The sequence below is a fragment of the Chiloscyllium plagiosum genome, unplaced genomic scaffold, assembly GCF_037043375.1.
Source record: "Chiloscyllium plagiosum isolate Xiang-an unplaced genomic scaffold, Cpla_swu_hap1 HiC_scaffold_16, whole genome shotgun sequence".
Classification (NCBI taxonomy): domain Eukaryota; kingdom Metazoa; phylum Chordata; class Chondrichthyes; order Orectolobiformes; family Hemiscylliidae; genus Chiloscyllium; species Chiloscyllium plagiosum.
In genome coordinates, this window is record NW_028270154.1 from 31,922,253 (window position 1) to 31,943,457 (window position 21,205).

Here is a 21,205-nt window from a genome sequence, read left to right on the forward strand (position 1 = left end):
ATAACATCTTTATAAAATTGTGCACCTAGACAAGCACTGTCAATACAAAGCTACTCTAAACAGTTCCTGACACATGCCTGATTGTGGCAGATAGGGGGAAAATGGCCATGCTTTGTAGACCTTAAAGTCCTGGTGGATGGGGATGCTCTTCCACCTCTCCCCCCCCCTTCCCCTCCCGAAGAACTAGATGAAAAAAATCAAATATCAATTTGTCGGAAAGATTGTCATGGATTCCAGAAACCGAACCACATTCAAGGACGTTGGAGATGAAGTTATGAATACAAGAACAGAGTGATCAAAAGTGAGGCTTTTGAGGAGAGGGATGATTATCAGATCTGAAGGAGACTTATGAACAATTAATGACATTTACAATATCAGCCAAAATGGGGGCCAGGGAGGGAATTTGGATGGTCAGTCATTTGGACGAATTGTAATCAAGGGAGTTCCAGGTGGACAGGATGAATTTTGTTAGGAATGGTGGGATACAGGATGGAAATTTGTATCTACAATTAACTCACAAAACTCTGTCTATCTTTCCAGCCACACCATGCTTGAATCTCTCCAATAATCTATACACCTAGCCCCCCAAAAAATGTTCCAACCAAAGTAATAAATTAAGTCTTCCATACTGTAACCATGATACATTATAGCTTGTTATCCAATCTATGGTATTTCAAAGGGTGAACATGTTATATTTCTGCAAAGTTTCTCCTCTTTTGTCCAGCTCAGTCCAGCTAAGTCTTCAATTCTTTCAACTGCCATCTACTAAATCATAACCACAGCATTTCCAAAGATGGTTTCTGTTGTACTTAAAAGAAAATGTTTACAATTTTTTTCTTGCTTATGTTCCCACACCACACTGTTTCTTGGCATCTCCCTCGATATTCTTAACCTTCTACACTGTAAACTAATGACCCAGCTCTACCAATCCATTACTTGGGAAACTCTCCACAAATTACTTCAGTTTTCAGATTTCTTGTCTAGCATATGGTCTTGGCTGAATCAAAACTTCCTCCGTTGCATGTAAAATAATTGAATATAATGTCTTTGTTCATGGTGAACTTTGTATCCTTACCACCAGTTTCAACACCCTTCCCAGACAACATCTCAGATTGAACCACATGGCCAACATTTGATTAGAGACAGAATTTTTAAAGGGCAGAAGATAACCTGGGAAATAGTATGAAGTAGATGACGAGGAGCTGCAAAGTAGGAATGTAGTTACTGGTAGGAACAGTAGGATGAGTAAGATGAAGCAAAAGAAAAATGTGGCAGCAGAGGAAACTGTCTCAAACTTCGGCAAGCAATTCATGAGCTTGTAGCTATTGGTCTTGAAGTTGACAAAGATCCTAGAAAAGAGATCTGAAGAGATGGTTTGTCATCAAGGATGAAGGTGATAGGTCAGAGAGGAGGGTGGAGTGGATAGGTAGAAAGGAAGATAGGCAGGTAGGTCAGATCATGAGGGTGGTGCTAAGCTGGAAGAAGGGGAAATGAGGAAACTGGTAAAATCCACATTGATGCCATGGGGTTGAAGTGTTCCGAGGTGGAAGATGAGGCATTCTTCCACCAGGCGTTGGGTGGTGAGGGATCGGCGGTGGAGGAGGCCCAGGCACTGCATGTCCTCGGCTGAATGAGAGGGGGAGTTGAAATGTTGGGCTACAGGGCGGTGTGGTTGATTGGTGCGGGTGTTCCAGAGATGTTCCCTAAAGCTCTGCTAGGCCTGACCTGCTGTGCTTTTCCAGCACCACACTGATCTCCAGCATAGGCAGTCCTCACTTTGTCCTGGTCATCAAGAAAGGCAGCGACAGGTTTTCAGCTAGTTCCTGAGAGGAGCCAGGCAGAATGCTTTTACCTTGAATTTTGGACACGTTTTGTTTTCATATGGCTATGTTCCAACTGTTTTAAAGTATTGTGTTGATTTGCTTACGTAGACAGATCATCCTCATCTTTCAAATTTATTTTTGGTGTCCTTTAATTGGGTATTTATAGAAGTTCAGTAAGAACTTGACCAAGGAACCACTCGTGAGGAAGGGTCACTCACCCCGAAACATTAACTCTGCTTTCTCTCTATAGATACTGCCAGACCTGCTGAGTTTCTCCAACAATTTCTGTTTTGGCACCAGTCCGGACTCCGGACACAATCCCCAAATCCATCGTCGTATAACTTGACTTCCGACTTGCGGCATTAGACCGGTGAATTTCTGACCCATCACATAACTTATTGGGAACTCTGGCGGTCATTCCCCCCCAGCCCAGTCCGCATGGCTCGAGCAGGTTCGGATGAAGCTGGGGGCGCGCGTCTAACGGTTAGTGCAAGGGAAGCCTCGCGCTGGAGGGTGCTCTCGGCGACGTCACCGGGAGAGCACGGGGCGGGTAGGTGTGCACAGACTGAGGAGCCATCTTACTGTCGCCTCTCACTTGGGAAGAGGATCAGGTGTGCAGGTTTCTGCTTTCTTTCTTTGTTGAAAACGTTACTTGACGGGAGATGACTTGACTGAGATTTGTTCGTTTCAGTGCAATGCTTTAGACATAGATGTAAAGGTTTTCATGGTTCACGCGTCAGATCGATTCTTTGGGCTTTCAGTGGTACTGTGAAGAAAGAGGTGCATGTGGCTCGTCATTTTCCTTGCTTAGAATTAAGTGGTGCTCATCACAGGAGACTGGATAAGGCTGACAGCTCAAAAAGTCAGTTTTGTAACTGGATAGACCCGTTGAAGTCCATGTTTATTTAGGGCATCGGGGGAGAAAATGTTTCGTTTCCGTCACACCAAACTCGAAATGTTAATTTTGCTTCAGTCTCGACAGACCTGTTGAGTTTTCTTTAATCGTTTATTGTTTTTATTTCAGAAAAGCTTCTCACTAATTAAAGATGTCTAAAGTTTGCCCTTCTTGCTAAGAAGCCATTACGTACAACAATTGTATCAGACATGCGAGCTGTGCATGAACTCTCCAGTTAGCTGACTAGACCTCTATGATAAGAGTTTATCTCGCTAACAAGCTGGGTATATTTTTTCCACCTGATGGATAGCTGAAGGCCTGGAGGAGTGATCAGTCAAGTGCACACAGACCTATCAGTTAACTTTTCTTCCTTACGAATTATTGTCTTTCACTGTTATCTGTCTAATTAAGAACATGCGTGTTTTTGTAAACTTTTGTATAAAGGAAGCCACTTTGTATCAGTACATTGGAGTAGCCTGCTGGGGCACTTGAAGAGCTGGTACCCTACTCTCCTAGGTTATTAGAACCGAGTTAGTTTAGCTTATTAGGTATCAGTGTTATGTTGTAACAGCGATGCTATTTGTGAATAAAGGGGACGACTAAAATTAAACTAAACTGTCTGTAAGAGGCTTTTATTCTAGACTTCCAAAGAGTACGATCTCCAGGACGAACCAAGAGAGGGGCTTTACAGGTCTGAGTCCACAAGGGATTACCTGGGCCGTCTCAAATCTGCACTTTAATACTGCCCATTTTTGAGTATAAGAACTAGGAGCAAGAGTAAGCAATTCAATTCCTCGAGCCTGCTCTGTCATTTGATTGCATCTCGGCCTCAACTCTAGTTTCCTGCATGTTCTCCATAGCCCTTAAGCCCATTAATTAAAATTCTGTCTATCTTTTTAAATTTATTTAATGTCCTAGCATCTAGCACATAGAGGTGGTGAATTCCACAGATTTACAATCTTTTGAGAGAACTAATTTATCCTCATCCCTATTTTAAATTTGCTACCTTCCTTATCCTAAAGCTATAACCTCTCATTCTAGATCCTTTCCTCATTATGTCATCTTTTTATCAGTCCCTTTTAGCATCGTGTATACCTTAATTAGATCTCCTTTCATTCTTCTAAACTCCTGAGAGCATAGGCTTAAAGTGCTCGACATCTCTTCATATGGCAAACCTTTCATCTCTAGAGTTAATCCAGTGAATCTACCTTGCACTGCCTCCAATGCAGCTACATCCCTCCTCAAGGGACCAAATCCACAGGCAATACTCCTGGTGTAGTCTCATTAATGCTTTGTACGATTGCAGCAACACTTCTTTACTTTTATACTCTAATCCTTCAGCAAAAATGTTAAAAATTCCATTTGCCTTTCTTTCTTCCTGCTGAACCTGCATGCTAGTTTTCTGCCATTTGTGCATGAGGACATTGTCTGAGAATCTGTTAGTACCAAAGAATTCTGAAGTTAGTTTCTCTCCATTCAAATAATTTGCCTTTCTATTCTTCCAATCAAAATGGATAATCTTACACTCGTCCGTGTTAAGCTTCATCTGCCAAATTTTGGCCAATCACGTCACCTGTCCCTATTCATGAGTAAATATCTAATTTTTCATTGCAACTTTGCACTCCAACTGCTTCAATGTCATCTGCACGTTTGGCTATAGTACTTTCTATTCTCAAATTCAAATCATTAATATAGATTGTAAATATTTGTGGCTTAAGGATCAAACCCTGTGGCACCCTACTAGTTGTATCTTGCCAATCAGAAAAGACCCATTTATCCCAATGCTCTGCTTTCTGTTGGTTAACTAATCTGCTATCCAAGCTAATAAATTACCGCTAACCCTATGTGATCTGACCTTATGTATTAACCTTTCATGTTATCAAGTTCCTTCTGCAAGTCCAGATATAAGACAGTTATAGGATCACTGTTCTACATATTGATCATTATATCTTGAAAAACTGGAAAATTAGTCAAGCATGATTTACTCTTCATAGGACTTGAATTCAGGCAGATTTTATTTTGACTCTTAAATGTCCTTAATGAATTCTAACAATTTCCCAGTGTCATATGTTACTGGTCTGTAATTTCCTACTTTCTGTTTTTCAACTTTTTTGAATAAGAGTGTTAGAGCAGAGGATATAGGAGCAGAATTAGACCATTCAGCCTATCAAGTCTGCTCTTCCATTTTATAATAGCTGATATATTTCTCAACTCAATCTCCTGCCTTCTCTCCATAACCTTCGACCCCTTATTAATCAAGAAATATTTGCATTTAGCTTTGGTTATATTGACATGTTTCCATTCCACTAGAAGCCTTCCTGCATCCAGGGAATTATAGACCATAGAATGTAGGCCGTCAGGCCTTGGGGGACTTGTCTGTCTTCAATCCCAATAGTTTACTTTGTATTCTTTTTCCCAAATTGTTGATGATTTGTAGAACTCTTTCCTAGTGGTGATTGATTGTAGTACTTTTTCCCTTGGGAGGTGACTGGTTGTAATACTTTTCCCTCCAGGGTAGTTATTGATTGTGTTGTTTTTATGCTTTCTCTTTGATACTGTCCTTAATTTTGTTTTACATTAATGGTGGATGGTCCTCCAATTTTCCATTCTCATTGGAATGTAACTATTTTGTGTTCTGGCATATACCCCTCAAACATGTTCCATTGCATTTCTGTTAACCTATCCCTTCATGTAAATTGCCAATTTACTTTATTTAGCTATCCTTTTATACCCTCATGTAATTAATTACATTTTTCAAATACCAATTCTGGATCCGTTCTTTTCTCACTCAAATGAATGTAAAATGTAGTCATATAATGAAGGTGCCCCAAGGTGGCAGTGAGGTTATTAATCCTATCTGTTGCACACGACCATGTCTAGTAAATCTTGCTATCTGGTTGGCTTCAGAACGTGCTGTCATAAGAAACAATCCAGAAAATATTCTGAACTCCTCATTTAGGTTATCTTTGCCCATCTCATTTTTCCAGCCTGTGTGGATGAAAATCCCCCATGACTATCTACCTTTCTGACAAGCTACCATTATTTCTTCTTTTTATGCAACAATGACAAATCAGGAAACAGAAAGGAAGAAAGAACTTTGGAAAATCACAATAAGCAGAGGAACGGTAAAAGCAAATTGTTGAAGCTGTGAGCTGAGAAGTGTCTAGGTTCTAATGGACTTCATCTAGAGTCTTAAAATAAGTGACCTGTTTGTTAGTTGAAACATTAATTTTAATTTTTTTAAACTATCTTGGTTCAGTGACAGTTCATTAGATTGGAAGATAACAAATGCCATTCCCTTATTCATAAAGAGACAAAAAGCAGGAAACGACAGGCAAGTTAGTTCCACATCTGTGATAGTGAAATTGTTAGAAGCTATTACAGAGGAAGTTTTAGAAGAACACTTGAATAAGTTCAAGATAATTAGGCCAATATAGTTTTATGAAAGGGAAATCATGCTTGACTAATCTCTTGGAGTTCTTTGAGATAACAAATGGTGTTGTTAAAGGAGAAATGGAGGATGTACTGTATTTGATAAGCTGCTACATCAAAGGTCATTGTGGAAAATAAAAGCTCATGGTGTAAAAGGTAACATTGGCAAGAGTAGGTTTGCTGGTATACATAAAAATAGATATGAATGGGCATTTTTCAGGTTGATAAGATGTAACAAGTGGTGTGCTACAAGGATATATGTTGGGAACTCAACTGTTTACAATTTATATAAATTACAAAAACATTGGAAGTATGGCTGCCAAATGTGCTGGTGATGCGAAGAAACTTAAAAGGTTAGATTTGTCAAGTAATGACTGTATGATCAAGACTTTTTGATCTGTTATTTTCATTCATTTATAAAAATAAATTATTGTGAATCAAACTCAGCCTTTAAACGTCAGTACATGCTAACGTGATTTTTGAGCATTTCCTCATATAGTAACGTTTTCAGACAGGTCGAAGGAATTACTTTGCTATTCTTTGACAAAATTTTAAAATGTCTTTAGTTTGTCCTTACTGATATCTGTGTATTCTATTTATTTAATGCATTTTTTTAGTAATGTGTAAATTAATCTTAAAATGAAAGTGTAACTTGTTATGTGCTGGATCAAACCCCTTCAAAATATATTAAGAAGATACCCTCGACCTGAACTTTTCCTTATTTTTAAAAATCATTTGTAAGTCATTGTGTTCCAATGCAATCTGTGAAGCAAGATCGCGGCAGAGTAGGATGCTCCTGCTGGAGCTCCTCTGCTCTGCCTGTTCTGTAACTTTTTCTTCATTTTTTTTTCTCTCTTTGCTTTATTCTTCTGTCTCCTTAGCAAATGTCAACCTTTTAATGTCCTATTTTCAACTTATTTTTCAACTCTAAGTAATGCAGCTACTTTTATTTCTCTGCTGTATCCAAGATTTGTACCTAGGTACTTGTACTTAAGATGTCCTCACAAGAAGGCAGACATTATAAAAGCTTTTCGCTGTATTCCTGCAATGAAGTACCATGGCAAAAAGATATTAGATTTGATTGGTCAAATTACCAGGCTTAAAGCAAAACACACCTTTTATTTTACACTATAGTTAAAATACAAACAAAAGAAAGAAGAATCGGAATATCTTAACTCTATTGGAAAATTTAACAGAATATTATATCATTTAATTACAAAACAGCAACTGTTCCAATATTGTAACATCCCATAAACATAACTTTGGCAAAGGCAAATTCAGGAAAATAGATTGTCTCTCATGAAATTCTCACAGCAGAGACAACTCCAGCTTTTAGCTGTACACAGAGAGGAATAAAAGTTTCAAGACCCCTGCAGACACTGAAAGCTAAAACTAAAAATCCTGGTTCAATGGGAGTTTGACTCTCACCTTTTAATACTGCTTCTATTGTTCCAACTTTTTTAAAAAAAAAGGCCTCACAAGCTGTTTACTTTATTGGCTTGGAACTGACCGCACAGCGGCTCTGTTTCACCTCTCTTCATTTTAAAAAAAAGTACAAAATGCAGGTGTTAAAGCCATAGTACCATCACAAACCCAATTACAGGATAATGAATATATAGCTGAAGTGCATGAATTGGTTAAATGGATTGAAATTCTTAAGACCGGAAGAAACCTACTAGAGTGAGTTTAGCATTTGCATTTTCTTGATTCAATCATTTTTGTGGACTTAAGCATATTTTGAAGTGAATGATACTTGGATTTTTTTGACAGTAAGTGATCTGTGATGATAAATTAATCTTTGTTGTTATCTGGAACTTTACATTCTAAAGTGGACAGAATCATTATTGCTTTAAGTTCAAATTTTTTTTTATTATTCATTTCATGTGATATGGGTGCCACTGACAAGTCAGCATTTATTGTCTAACCCTAATTGTCCTGGAGAAGATGGTGATGAGCTGCTTCTTTAAATCCCTGCATTCTTTGGAATTTATGGGTACCTACATTACTGTTAAAATGAAGTTCCAGGATTTTGACCCAGCGACAATGAAAGAATGGTGGTATATAGTCGGTTCTGCTTTCACTTGTGTTTCTTCAACGTGAATTGGTTTTAACGTGATTGAAAAATTTAGACCATCATTTGTGCAATGTGAACTTTCCTTACTGCGTTGGCTATAATGTAATTTTGGGCCTATTAGTTTAAATGGTATGGCTACTGCACAATTTTCTTATAATGCGAGATTGCATGAGAATGGAACTATTGTATTATATCAGAACCAACTGTAGTTCAAAGTCAGTGGTGTGTGACCTGGAGGGGAACTTATAGGTGGTAATATTGCTATGCACCTGCTACCTTTGTCCTTTTTAGATGTAGAGGTAGGGATTCAGAAGCTGTCAAAGGAGTCTTGGTGAGTGCTACAATGTATGTTTTAGATGTTAACACTCCCACCGTGTTGATGTGTGTTAAGAGGGGAAACCATTTTTGTTTCATTTTTAAGTTCTGTAGAGTGCTGGGATGTTTGACGTTTTGTTGATATGCATCTTAAATTTGGTCTTTAAACCCTTGATTGGTGCATTAGCAACAAAGATAGAACAGGTATTTTTAAGAGTTGAGCTGATGCCCATCAGCAAGCTGTCTTGTGACAGAGTCATAGAAAATAATTCATCTGTAATAACAAATTTAGGTGTAGGTTTCCTTCAGAAAGAAGCAGGTCATTCAGAGGGGAAAAAATCCTATTACAACAGTAGTGCAGTTTAGCAATCTCCAAAACAGTCAAGGCAGAAGAAAATGAGTCCTTAGTGGCTTTATGTAATTATGGAAGAGTTCCAAAAGCAGAAGGCTGTAGAAGAGGACTTGAAGGAGCCATGTTAAGAAATGTGAGCTGTGTCAACAGTTTAAGGGTCTTGTGAAGAAACATTAATTAAAGAAATAGCTTTGAATGCAGGAATTTACTAAAGAATCCAATTACATTTGTGCCAACTGAAGAAGGAACTTTAAAGTGGAAATGAGGTGACCCTTCACAAGTTTGAATACCTGTATGCTTGTTGAGGATAAAGAGGTTGAATCTTCATTCCAAATAAAGTAAGATTTTTGCAGATAATTGTATAGTGTAAAATGAGTTATTTTGCTTCCTTTGTGTGGAATAAAATTTGTAGTTTTGTTAAAAATATATTGGCAACCTATGAATGTGTTTGGTGATTGACCACCACAGCAAACAAATAGACCATGAGATAAAACAGAAAATGTTATAAAAACTCAGCAGAAAGAGAGAACAGTTAACATTTTAGAGTTCAAGGTCAATTTAACTACACTTCAGAATGGTGGATGTCCCTACATTCCCAAGGTCTATTGTGGTTCAAGCAGGTGGCTTATCACCACTTTCTCCAGGACAATTTGACATACTCAAATGCTGACCTTGCCAGTGACACCCACATCCCATGAAAAAAACATAAAATACTTTTTCACAATATCTTCATATCTGACTCAAAACATTAACGTTGTTTCTTTCTGCAGATGCTGCCAGACCTGAGTTTCTCTTGCATTTTCTAATTTGTTTATTGATTTCCAGCATCTGCATCTTTCAATTAAATAGACTCCGTTTTATTCTTCCTATCAAGTTTCACTTTGGCATCTGCCTTTGTCCAATATGACCATCAGCTGTGGTTAGAACACTGGCAAAACTCAGTGCAGCTTTGAGTGGAATTTAGGGTGCAGTTTCTGGGTTATGTACTTGGACAAAACCTATTCTGCACTGTCTGTTTATAGTGGTGATGGATGTGACGTTTAAGGGTAAGGTGAAGGATAGTAAACCAAAACAAGGATAAAGGACTTGAGCAGTGTTAAGATGGACCCACGGGGTCCCGTCTTTGCGTGTTCTTTCGGAAGGAGAGACTCACACTAGCAACTATGGTTAGACGCAGACAGCAGTTTATTCACAGAATCTATTGCCAAGGGAGAGCTATCTGGCCTTTCACCTGTCCCAGCCTCCCATAGGTCCCAGGCCCTCCCCAGGTATTCATGTACATCCTCCCCGTCCTTTAGTCTGAGGGTCCCCAACGCGTCCAGCGAGAAAGTAGTGGGGAAGCTGTCCCGCAGGGACCGCCAGATTAAATTTCGGTAGAGGTCAAACGAGACAGTTTCATCTGACCTGGAACACCTAGCCAGTCTTTCTGCCCTGATCAGCGCCTCCTCTGCTCGGATGCGTACCATTTATGGTTCTAAAATCCGCCAGCGCTACTTTCTCATGATAGGTCTCCCTCTCAAAAGTCGCTATCCAGGCAGACGCCCCGTTGGCAATCGGAGGAAGCCTCCTGACCAGGGCGTCTAGGTCTCTCCGTGACCAGGGGATGTACTTCTCTACCCCCATACTAGTGGCGAGAAGAGGCGCTTGAACGGGCGGCATAGTGGCGAAAGTCCCCTGCATTGGGCTGTCGTGGGGCCGTGGAAGTGATGTGTAGGACCCCTTATCAAAATCCCCAATAATCTCCCCCTCGTCCTCCGAGGAGGTGGTATCTAGCTGGGAGTCATACTTGCTCCCTCCCTTCACAAGCTTGCTCTGGAGGCGAGCTCCCGTAACAATTAAAGTGTCCCCTTCTGCAGCAAAGGACCTACTGTCCCGCCGGGATTTTTGAATTCCCCGGGGTGCCTGTTCAGACTTGGCGGACTGGCATTCACTGAAGCCAATTTGTCATGTCTTCCCAGGGAAGGAATCTTTGGGGCATGGGAGCCATCCTGTCCCAGCACGGGGCAGCAACCCTCCCCTTGTACCTCTACGTCCTGTACTTCCCATCTCTGTGGGATGCCGTCCGGCTGGCCGATCCGACACAGACTGCCCCCTGCCTTTACCATCCCCGTCCCGGCTGCGACCATTTCAGTGAGGGCGTTTAGTTTCTGCTCATGATTATTGAGCACACTCTCCAGTCGCTCTGTTACACGGTCTCTGACCAGGTCCTCATACGCGATATTTCCCCCTAGAACTTTGACAACAGGCGCCTGTATGGTTGGCCCCTCGCAACGCGGTTGGAGCGGACACAGTGGTGCCCTGGTGTCCGCAAGCGGGGCCGTGGGCGATGCACCGGGAGCGGGTGATCCTGACTGTGGGCTGGTGTAAGGGGGTGGTGGACTTCCCTCGTGGTTGGCACCTTGGGTCGGCACGGCCACAGGAGAAGTGTAGGGGGTGGGGGGGTAAATTGGAGTTTGGCTCAGAGACCACTCAAACTCACATTCCGGGACAGGACCCTGCTCATCCAATACTGGTGTGTGAATAGGTGAAATCGGTAAGTGGCTTTGGAAGCGTATCAGAAGCTCCCGCAAGTAAACGTCTTCATCCTCCCTTTTCGTGGAAGATTTGGCTAAATTAAAAAACCCTTTCTTGGTATCCCCTTTCCTCTCCCGCAGGCAGGTTAGGATTTTAGCTTGGAAGGCATCAAATTCGCTTGTCGTAAAGAAGGGTTGGTCATCCTTAGGGAACCAGTTCTTAACCCGCCACAGTTTGAGACTATTCTCTAGGTTACGGACCTTTCTTTTAACTTCCATAGCAGTATTATTCTCCCTTAACTGGGTCCTGATCTCCCCCAATATCTCCCCTGTTGGTGGCCGCGAGTCGGGGGTTTTCGTGACTGGGGTGGACTCGTTAGTGTATGCTTCAGTGGGTAAAGTAACAGTCGCGGCTAAATAGTCTAGCTCCCGGGTAAGACCGTCCGAAACAGTTGGGCCATTAGGGGAACAAACCGGTCTGTATCGCCACTGCGGGGTAAAGGTCACAACCATTTTTGTTTTCCATTCCCGGGAGCTATCAGTGCTCGGGGGTGCCCACCCAGCGGGGGGCTTGCCTAGAGCAATTGTTTGGAGAGCCGAATAATGTTGTGACCTGTAGAGACCGTCCAGAATCTTGATCATTAATGTGGGATTTTTAAATGTTTCCCTCAATCTTGTCAGGATAATTCCCTTTTGTTCTGGTGCTTGGGCAATCACCAGGTCCAACTTTTCCTTATGCAGGGCTACGCTATCCAGCAGTAACTGACTATGAATAGGCATGTCCCCACCGTCCCTGCAGTGCCACCAGGGCACTCCGGGACGTGCTGTCCTGAGGTGAGTCAACTTAGGTGGTCCGAAATTCCGGTCCCCCATGTCGGATCTCCCCTGAAGGGAACCGCTTCAAGAACAGTACGTCTTTCAAAGCCTGACCTTCGCATGGCAGATCTCTGCTCTTAACAACCGGTCTAAGGCAGACGTCTGTATGGTTAAACCCTCTTTAGGAGAAGAGTTCCGACCTCTGTCACCCCGGGTATGTTCGGTGGTCACAACGAATATGCAAACAAAAAAAATTCGTCAGTTTTAAGTGCTCAGTAACATGGATCCAGGAAGTCGAATATGGTCAGCGCTCAGATAGGTAACGTCAGGTAATCGTCAGGCAGAACAATCTGCAAAATCGGGCAAAACAGATATGCGCTCCGGCTCCGAAAGCTGTGCTAGGGACTCGGGCAAAAACAGATATGCGCTCCGGCTCCGAAAGCTGCGCTAGGGACTCGGGCAAAAACAGATATGCGCTCCGGCTCCGAAAGCTGCGCTAGGGACTCAGGCAAAAACAGTTAGGCGTTAGTGAAATAAACACTCTAGGTAAGTTAAAAGGTTAGTAAAAGCTTACCAGTCAGGATTCTGCGATGCTGCTGTCAAATTGATCAGGTTTTTTGGGTTGGTGAGGGTCGGAGAGCAGACAAGAAACTAACTGTGAGAAAATCTAACTACTGGAAGCCTTAGATTTAACAGGCGCTTCCCCACCTTTAGAAAACTTCGGCCGAAGGTTGTCTGCTCCCTGACCCACCAACGTTGCCAACTTGCCGTTGTCTCTTTTCCTTCCCGCGTCGGGCTCACCAAATGTTAAGACGGACCCGCGGGGTCCCGTCTTTATGTGTTCTTTCGGAAGGAGAGACTCACACTGGCAACTATGGTTAGACGCAGACAGCAGTTTATTCACAGAATCTTAACTGGTACAACGAATCTACAAGCATGCATTCGTTGGAGAAGGCGTTCTGTCTTCTCGTTCAAACTTGACACAATTATACTTCGCGCTGCCTGGAGTCCCCGGTCAGTTTGCCTTCCCCATTGGTCCATTCATCTGCGTGCGCTGAGGATCCGTCCTCCTATTGGCTGCATCGAAATGCCTGTCCAGCTCCTGCTGTGCTTGACAATGGCTCAGCCATCCCCGGGAGCGGTTCCGATCCCGTATTCAATAGTTCATTGTTTCAAGGAATTACTATGCGTCTGACAGGCTAGCCATTTTCAATAGTTTCAGTTTAACTAAATTGACAATTACACTTATCAACTTTAGACTTAAATAGAGCCATTCACACTTAACAGTTACAGGTTCCGATAGAGCAATTCACACTTGTCTAACAGTTACAGATTCCGATCGATTTCTTTATTAATCCCGAGTATCGATGGGGCAATTGATACTGGCTGGTATTTACAGGCTCCAAGATTTAATTAACATTATGCATATCCCTTACAAGCTCCAGCCAGGTACTCATGCAGTCACCAGCAGCAGCTCGCTTGGCTGTTGTTAACCATTTCAGGGCTAGAAATGTCTGTTGCAGAACTAGTGTCACCCTCCCTAGCCCTACATTAAACACCCCAGTGAAATCTCCCCAACAGCAGGTGGTTTGAAAGGGACGAATTAGGGAGATTGATGGAGGAGCATTTGTGTGAAAGTATATGGGAAACATTACTACTTTTGGATATGAGATGTGATAGAGAGAAGAAAATTCAGGAAAAGAAGTCATAGAAATTTTCCAGTAGAATTCATCCTGCATAAAGCCTGCCGTGATCAGTGATTCCTTTCTCACTGTCTTCTACCTGAATAGAAAGAGGACAAAGAGAAGCAGACTTGAAAGCAAAAGAAGAGACAAAATTGAGACATGTTAGAAAGAACATATATTTGCTGTATGAAACATCAAGAAAGATTAGCTTAGTGACATGTTTAGACACTATTCAGCTGTTCATTTTGTTTTTGTTAATATTAGGAAGTGTGTGCCTATGCTGTATTTAGTACGCCCCATGAATATCTTGCAGCAGCATCACTGGGGTGGGGAAGGTGTATTTTCATGTGACAAGTTTATCCATGTCCTCTCCATTTCAAATGTGGGCGTAATTCTCAATTCCCAAAAGACTAACAAAATTACAACAATAAAAATAAACATGGGATTAAGTAAGATTTTTTGTGTAATAATGTTAAGATTTCAAGATTTCTGTGCTTTAAGGGAAGATCAAAAGCAGTATAGGAAACAACATAATTTCCAGAAATGGAATTCAACACCACAGCCTTTTGCCATGGGCTTGTATTTTGGAAATATATTTCCTGATGTTTCTAATATCTAAGGTTACATCAGATAATTGGAATACTGAAAGATGTAAGGATTTTTATGAAAGCTTATTCAAAACTTGTGAATATTCAAATTTTGTCACTTGACAATTGATCTGGACTTCTGTCAGAACAGTGAATGGCATACATGCTTTAATGGTCAAAGAATAAGATTCAAAGTAATAATTAATTCTTAACTATTATCCCTTCCACAAGATTTTGTCCATTGTCTTATTTGTCCACTATACATCTGTGCTGGTCTCATACCTCTGTTTAAATCCCTTTTGTTTTTTCAAACTGTCATAAAAACCTTTCCAGCAAGATTATCAACACTGTTCAAACTATTCCATTGCTCTATCTATAAGGCTACTTGAGTAATCACAAGGTATATGCTTTAGAAAATAATTTCTAAGTTGATCCACCTTTTAATAAATTCAGTAACACCCATGACTAAGTTTTTGGTAATTCTGCAGATATGACCTTTTTTATTGCTGCAGATGCAAAGACTTTATTGCTTGGAATGTTTTTTTTCCTGAAAGGTTAACATTGATGTAAGTCATCAATCTCAATCATGCCCTTTCAAGAAAGGAGTAGCAAAGTACAGTTTCCATTTCCACTTATTATCTAATGACTCAATGAAAGTTCATACGTGAAAAATTACCAATCACATGAGGTATTGAAGAAGTCTAAGTTTCTGTTGCTCTTTACTCCAACATCAGTTGTCATTTGTGCAGAGGTGGACAAAGAAAAGAATTATATTGGTAAATGTTATTCATGATTCTTGGAAGTCTATGAATACTAATTTTATTCTTGTTATTGCAGGGGACTTAATGACTCATATGAAAGGCAAATCGAACCAGAAACAAATGTATGCAAATACGCAGATAAACCAATGTTCTTCCCTTGCTCGTTTTTATGGAAAGAGAAGTATATAACTGATATTATGTAATTATTGGCTGTATTTATAGATTATCTTAATTCTTCCTATGGATCTCTTGTATTTATTCTTCAAAGATGTCACCTGATTGTGAGATGTAGTTTAATGGATATTCAAATGAGCCTTAACAATATGTGCTGAACAAACACTTTACCAAACAACATTGATGCCCTCGTAGTTCCATCCTTAAATGCAATTCAGAAAGGAATCCTGCTCTGATTCCTCTGTTCCTAGAGCTTGGAGGAATTGCTGTCATTGATAAGCTGGAACAGCAGTACATGTTGGTTTTCTCATGTCTTTCTTTATCACCCATTCATCCAATAAAAATTGTTTCTATTAAAAATGTTGATATTGTGTGGATTTATAGGAAAAAAGGCACGCCCATCATCATCCTGATTGCCAATTTCCTTGACTGATCTCGCACAAGAATGTCAATAGATTCCTCAATATCATGCATTGCAGTGCAGCATATTTGGGTATTAATAAATCTATCATGACAACAGTGTAGTTATGAAGGATTAAATTCAACTTTGGCACATTTGGCACACTTTGCCAAAAGAGTGGTATCCAAATTCTGAGCACACTTTTTCAGTCATATAAAGGAAAATTTTGGGGTGTACAAAAAGCAGCTGGTTTTCTGCCAATATTGTACTCCTTGCAGAAGTTGACTTCCTCTTCAATATCTTGTTTTTAATCTTTTTCAAATGTATTGCTAGCATATATTGTTATTTCTTTCTTTAACAGGACCAGTTGTACTTTTTTTAAAGCAGTCACTGCAGATGTGAAGCCAAGTTCCAAACTGAAGAAACTATCACTCATTTATGAGGAAGCAGATTCAGAATTATATTCAACTAATAAAGTGACTTCTCGTGTCCATAGGTTAGTGTTGTGCCACACTAGATGTGATGAGATGAGAGTTATGAGCGAATGTACAAAGTTTAAAAAAATGCAAATTTACATTGTAAGGGAGATGCATTTGGGGGCAGATGGTGGTAGTGATAATATTGCTGGGTTAATAATCCAGAGGAGAAAGTGAGGAAATCAGATGCTGGAGATCAGAGCTGAAAAATGTGTTGCTGGAAAAGCGCAGCAGGAAGGATTCCTGAAGAAGGGCTTATGCCCGAAACTTCGATTCTCCTGCTCCTTGAATGCTGCCTGACCTGGTGCGTTTTTCCAGCAACACGTTTTTCAGCTCCATAATAATCCAGAGGCCCAGTATATGCTCTGGAGACATTGGTTCAGATGTCATCACTTTGGCTGGTGGAATTTAAAGTTCAATTATTTATTTAAAATGTGGAATTGAAAGCTAATCTTGGTAATGACACTATTGAACAACCATTAATTGTTATATTGAAACAGATGGGTTATAATGTTATGTTTGAGGATTCTTCTGGTGCTATCATAGTGTCTCCATCTCTGAGCCGGGAGACCCTCGTTCACATTTCATGTGCTCCAGAAGTATGTAATATCTCTGAAGTAGTTGATAAAGAAATATTTATTATGTTATGTTTTGAATAAAATCCTCCATACTTCCTTGGACTTAACGACGTGTACCTCAGGCTTAAAGCATGTTGTCTAAGGTGATCTTGCAAGTTTCTTGATTATGTCAAACTGCAACAGAACTTAGATTGCTGTGGTTCAAGAAAGTAGTTGACCACCACCACTTTAAAGGCAATTCGGAAATGGCAACAGATTCTGACCTTGACAATATCATCTGCATCCCTTGAAATACTTTATTTTTTTAAAAAGTTAGCAATCAATTATTAGGCCAGTCAGGATCAGTGGGCAACCAGTGGACCTGGGAGAACCTTTTTGGAGGGACCGAGGGAGGGGTGGCCAGTTAGTAATTCCAGTGGGGAAAGGAAGTGCTGCTCAGGTAGAGTGAGAAAGTTCTATTTACTAATGTTTCAAATGGTTTGCAAACACTAAGGAACAAGACGATCAGGGTTTAGTCTGCTGGAGAATTACCTTGAGATGAATGGATCTGTTGACAAAGATGCTGTACACAACATTTCTGGCCCTTTATATATGGATGTACAAAATCATATGGATCTGTGACCTCCCAGTATTGTTGGCTTCAGGAAAGAATCCAGAGTTCACACATTGAAGAATTAGATCTCTAAATTGTTTTGGCTTTTTAACTTTCGTCAAACTTTTATCTTTGACGTTTCAAAAATGAAATATTCTCACTGAAACAGCATTTTATTTCTGAAAGTATTAAAATGGAATGTCATAGTTTAAAATTATTTTATGTGCCATAAAGAAAAATAACTTGTGTAGAAAAAAATTTCAAGGCTGTGCACTGGTTATCAAAAGAGACCAAATTAACAAAGGCCTTTAAAGGAGAAGAGAGAGATTGGGTGTTTTAGGAACTGAATATTAGAACAAAAATGTCTGAAGGTACAGCTGTCAGGTGAGGTAAGGGGAAAATGCTAGCTTGTATTTTTTTAATGCTTAAAGAAGTAATGTCCTTGTTCTTCAGGAGCACATATCAGTCCCGAATGAAAAGGACTGTACGAAGAAACATTTTGAAGACCAAAAAAGAAACTTCGCCTTTTCAAAACAGAAGTCCTAGTCTTCAGCAATGGAAGGTGTGTTTACTGTCGGAAGCCATAACTTGCTAGTTAGTTCTTGTTGCACTGGTGACTGAACAAATTCAGATTTGCTCAGTCGTTTTCCTCCGTTTGTAAACTAATTTTACATAGTGATCTCACATTTAAATATAGAGCCCTAGCTTACCAAGGAAATGGTTGGAATGCAGCTTAAATGTAACTGTGAAGTGTTTATTTTGGGTAAAGCATCTGCTTTAAATCAGTATGCCAAACAACCAACTTCTACTCAGCCTCCTTTTGGGTTGTCTCTTTCTGTAGCTTGACGATGATGAAATCATAATTCTAAGAATATTTCAAAGGATGCAGGTTTTTTTCACCACCACCTCCTTTTAACTTTTGGATAATAATTCCTACAATCTTAGTCCATTATTAATTCACACCTGCCCCTCAATTCTAGGCAGTATGTATTTATACAATTGAAATAAATTGACATTTTTCTGAGACTAACAATTGGCCTACAAAAGGGTGGGGAAACTATGGGCGGTAGGCCATATCCAAGCTTTTGATCAGGCCCATGGTCACTCAGGCTATTCAGGTGTCCAATGGACACAGGAAACAATTTAAGGTAATTTAGCCAGCTATTGGTGGCTGAATGCGAATATTTCTCAAGGAATTTGGCTGCCATCTGGTACAAAAAATTATAAGCAGTATAGATGATAAAACAATACAGTACTATCAAAGGATATTGCTTAATTAATCATATTGGCAAACTGTGGCAAATAGATTTCACTATAGGGGAACAGAAGGCTCTCACTCTCTACAGTCAAGCAAGATAAAACAGGGTGCACTTTCTCAATTGTAAACAACTAGAAATAATGGCAGAGTAAAGGGTGCTTGTGTTCCAGATACACATGACTGAAATATCAGATGTTAAATTACAGCCTGTTGTCCAATATCCCAAGTGGCCATCACCATTTTTCTGATTTCTGAATCTGCTGTTTTACTTACACTGTGCTGTTGTCAGTACATCTGATATTTCAGTCATGTCTATCTGGATCCCAAGCACCCTTTACACTGCCATTATTTCTAATTGTTCACTGTTGAGAAAATGCACCCCGTTTTATCTTGCTTGGTTGTAGAGTTTATTTGCCACAGTTTTCTCATATGATTAATTAAGCAATATCCTTTTGTAATACTGTATTGTACTATCATCTATATTGCTTTATAGTAACATTTTTGTACCATCAGTGAATTTGAATAGGTAGCTTTCTCTGCCCTCATCTAAGTTAATAAATATATGAAAAATTGAGGTCTCAACAGTGATCCTTATGAAAAGTCACTCATCACTTTCTACTCACTAAAGTTTCGGGTACGTAAAACGTATCAAAGCTCAGCTGCAATTGCAACAAGAGTTGACAGTTAGAGTAGCTGACCATTATCCTTACCCTTTTCTCCTTCCATTCAGCCAGTTTCCTGACCAGATCAATAATTTACCTTCAATAACATGAACTTCACACTTAACTAAACAGGCTCATCTGTGGGACTTTATCAAATGTTTTCTGGAAGTCCGTATGAAATCCTAACGCTGAAATTGTCCACTACTTGAGCCACCTCTTTGAAAAGAAAATTGTCAGATTTGTCAGCATAATCTACCTTTGCAAAAAAAAAGCCACTAAAATATTAGTTAATGCTTATTTGCACATGATTGACAATTTAGTGTTAACCAGTTAATTAATTAGTGAAGAGTCACTGAGATTGCTTAGCCTTGTGTAACTGTTGTTGCATTTGCAGCTGAGTTATGAGGAAATTTTAAGCACCCAAAATGTTTGTGAGTAGAATAGTAAGCAAAGGGAAAAAGCAAGATTTAACAAAAGATGTATTAAATTGCTTGAGGTTTACTTTCAGAACAATATTGGTGATGTATTTTGGGAGCTTCAATGAGGGAAGGAGTTACACAATAATAGGTCACTAGAGAGTACTGAGGAAGAAAGTGATCTTGGTGTACATGTCTGTATGTCCTTGAAGGTGTCTGCACAGGTAGCTGGGGCACAATATGGCAGCAAATAATCCTTGTTACAACTTTATAAAACATTAGCCTGACCACAGACAGAATATCGTGTGCAGTCTGGTCACCACGTGATCAGAAGGACATGATTGCATTGTCAAGGGTGCAGAGGAGATTCACCACGATGTTGCCTGGAATGAAATGTCTGTCATGTGAAGAGACTTGATAGACTGAGTTTGTTTTCCTTGGAGCAGAAGAAGCTGAGGGGAGGGTCTAAATGAGGTATACAAAATTGAGTGACATAGACATGGTAGATCATGAGAAATTTTCCCCCATGGCAGATGTATTTAAGACCAGAGGGTTTAAGGGGAGGAATGAGTGGTTTAAAGGAGATCTTAGATTTTTTTTTTCACCCACAGGGTGGTAGACTTTTCAGAAATACTTGAGAAGGTGGTGTGGATAGGTACAATGGTAACATTTAACAAACATATGGATGAGCACTTAAAATGCCAGGACATAGGCTGTAGACCAAGCTCAGGTAAATGGAATTAATATAGTTTGGAGTTTTTGTTCAGCATTGACATTGTGAGCTGGAAAACCGCCTTTCTATGTTGTATAACAATTGAACAATGACCAGTAGATCTGGTATCTGTGGGCTCACTCTCATTCCTGCTTGTTCTCCTGATTTCCCTCTATCATGCTATCCTGTGCTTCTCTCACCCATTCCCATCCTCTCATGCTCCCCTCTCTTCTTCCCCCCACTCCTCTCTAGTGCTCCCTTTTCTCCCCCACCCCAGTGCCTCATGCTCCTCTGCCACCTCCCCCGCCTCGTGTTTGATGCCTTCTGCCTTCTGATCCTAGTCGGGAGTAGTGCAGAACAAAAGCAACAATGATTGCAGAAAACAATTGGATGCTGCAGTGGCAGTTTGAGTCAATGGTCTAAATGTTGCATTGTTTCCAGCTATAAGGATTGCAAAATATTGTCACCTGAAAGATACTCCACTTATTTGAAAGCGCATTGACCTGTAAACTCAATTTCTGTCTTTTCAAATGCAGCCTGACTTGCTAAGTATTCCCAGCAATTTCTATTTCTATTTCACGTTTCCATCATTTACATTGTTTTGCTTTTTAAGTAGAGTTGTAGAGTCATTCAGCATGGAAACAGACCCTTCGGTCCAATCAGTCCATGCCGAACATAATCACA

At 40.2% G+C, this 21,205-nt stretch overlaps 1 protein-coding gene across 1 annotated transcript in view; it reads left to right on the forward strand.

Moving 5' to 3' along the window:
• The first annotated feature begins 2,261 nt into the window (after positions 1-2,261).
• LOC122556575 (uncharacterized) overlaps positions 2,262-21,205 on the forward strand; it is a 78,928-nt gene continuing 59,984 nt past the window's right edge. Inside the window, exons 1-4 of the mRNA XM_043703398.2 lie at positions 2,262-2,434; positions 15,330-15,452; positions 16,189-16,323; positions 17,927-18,035. Coding sequence (XP_043559333.1) covers positions 2,262-2,434; positions 15,330-15,452; positions 16,189-16,323; positions 17,927-18,035 — 540 coding nt within the window. The remainder of the gene's footprint in view (positions 2,435-15,329; positions 15,453-16,188; positions 16,324-17,926; positions 18,036-21,205) is intronic.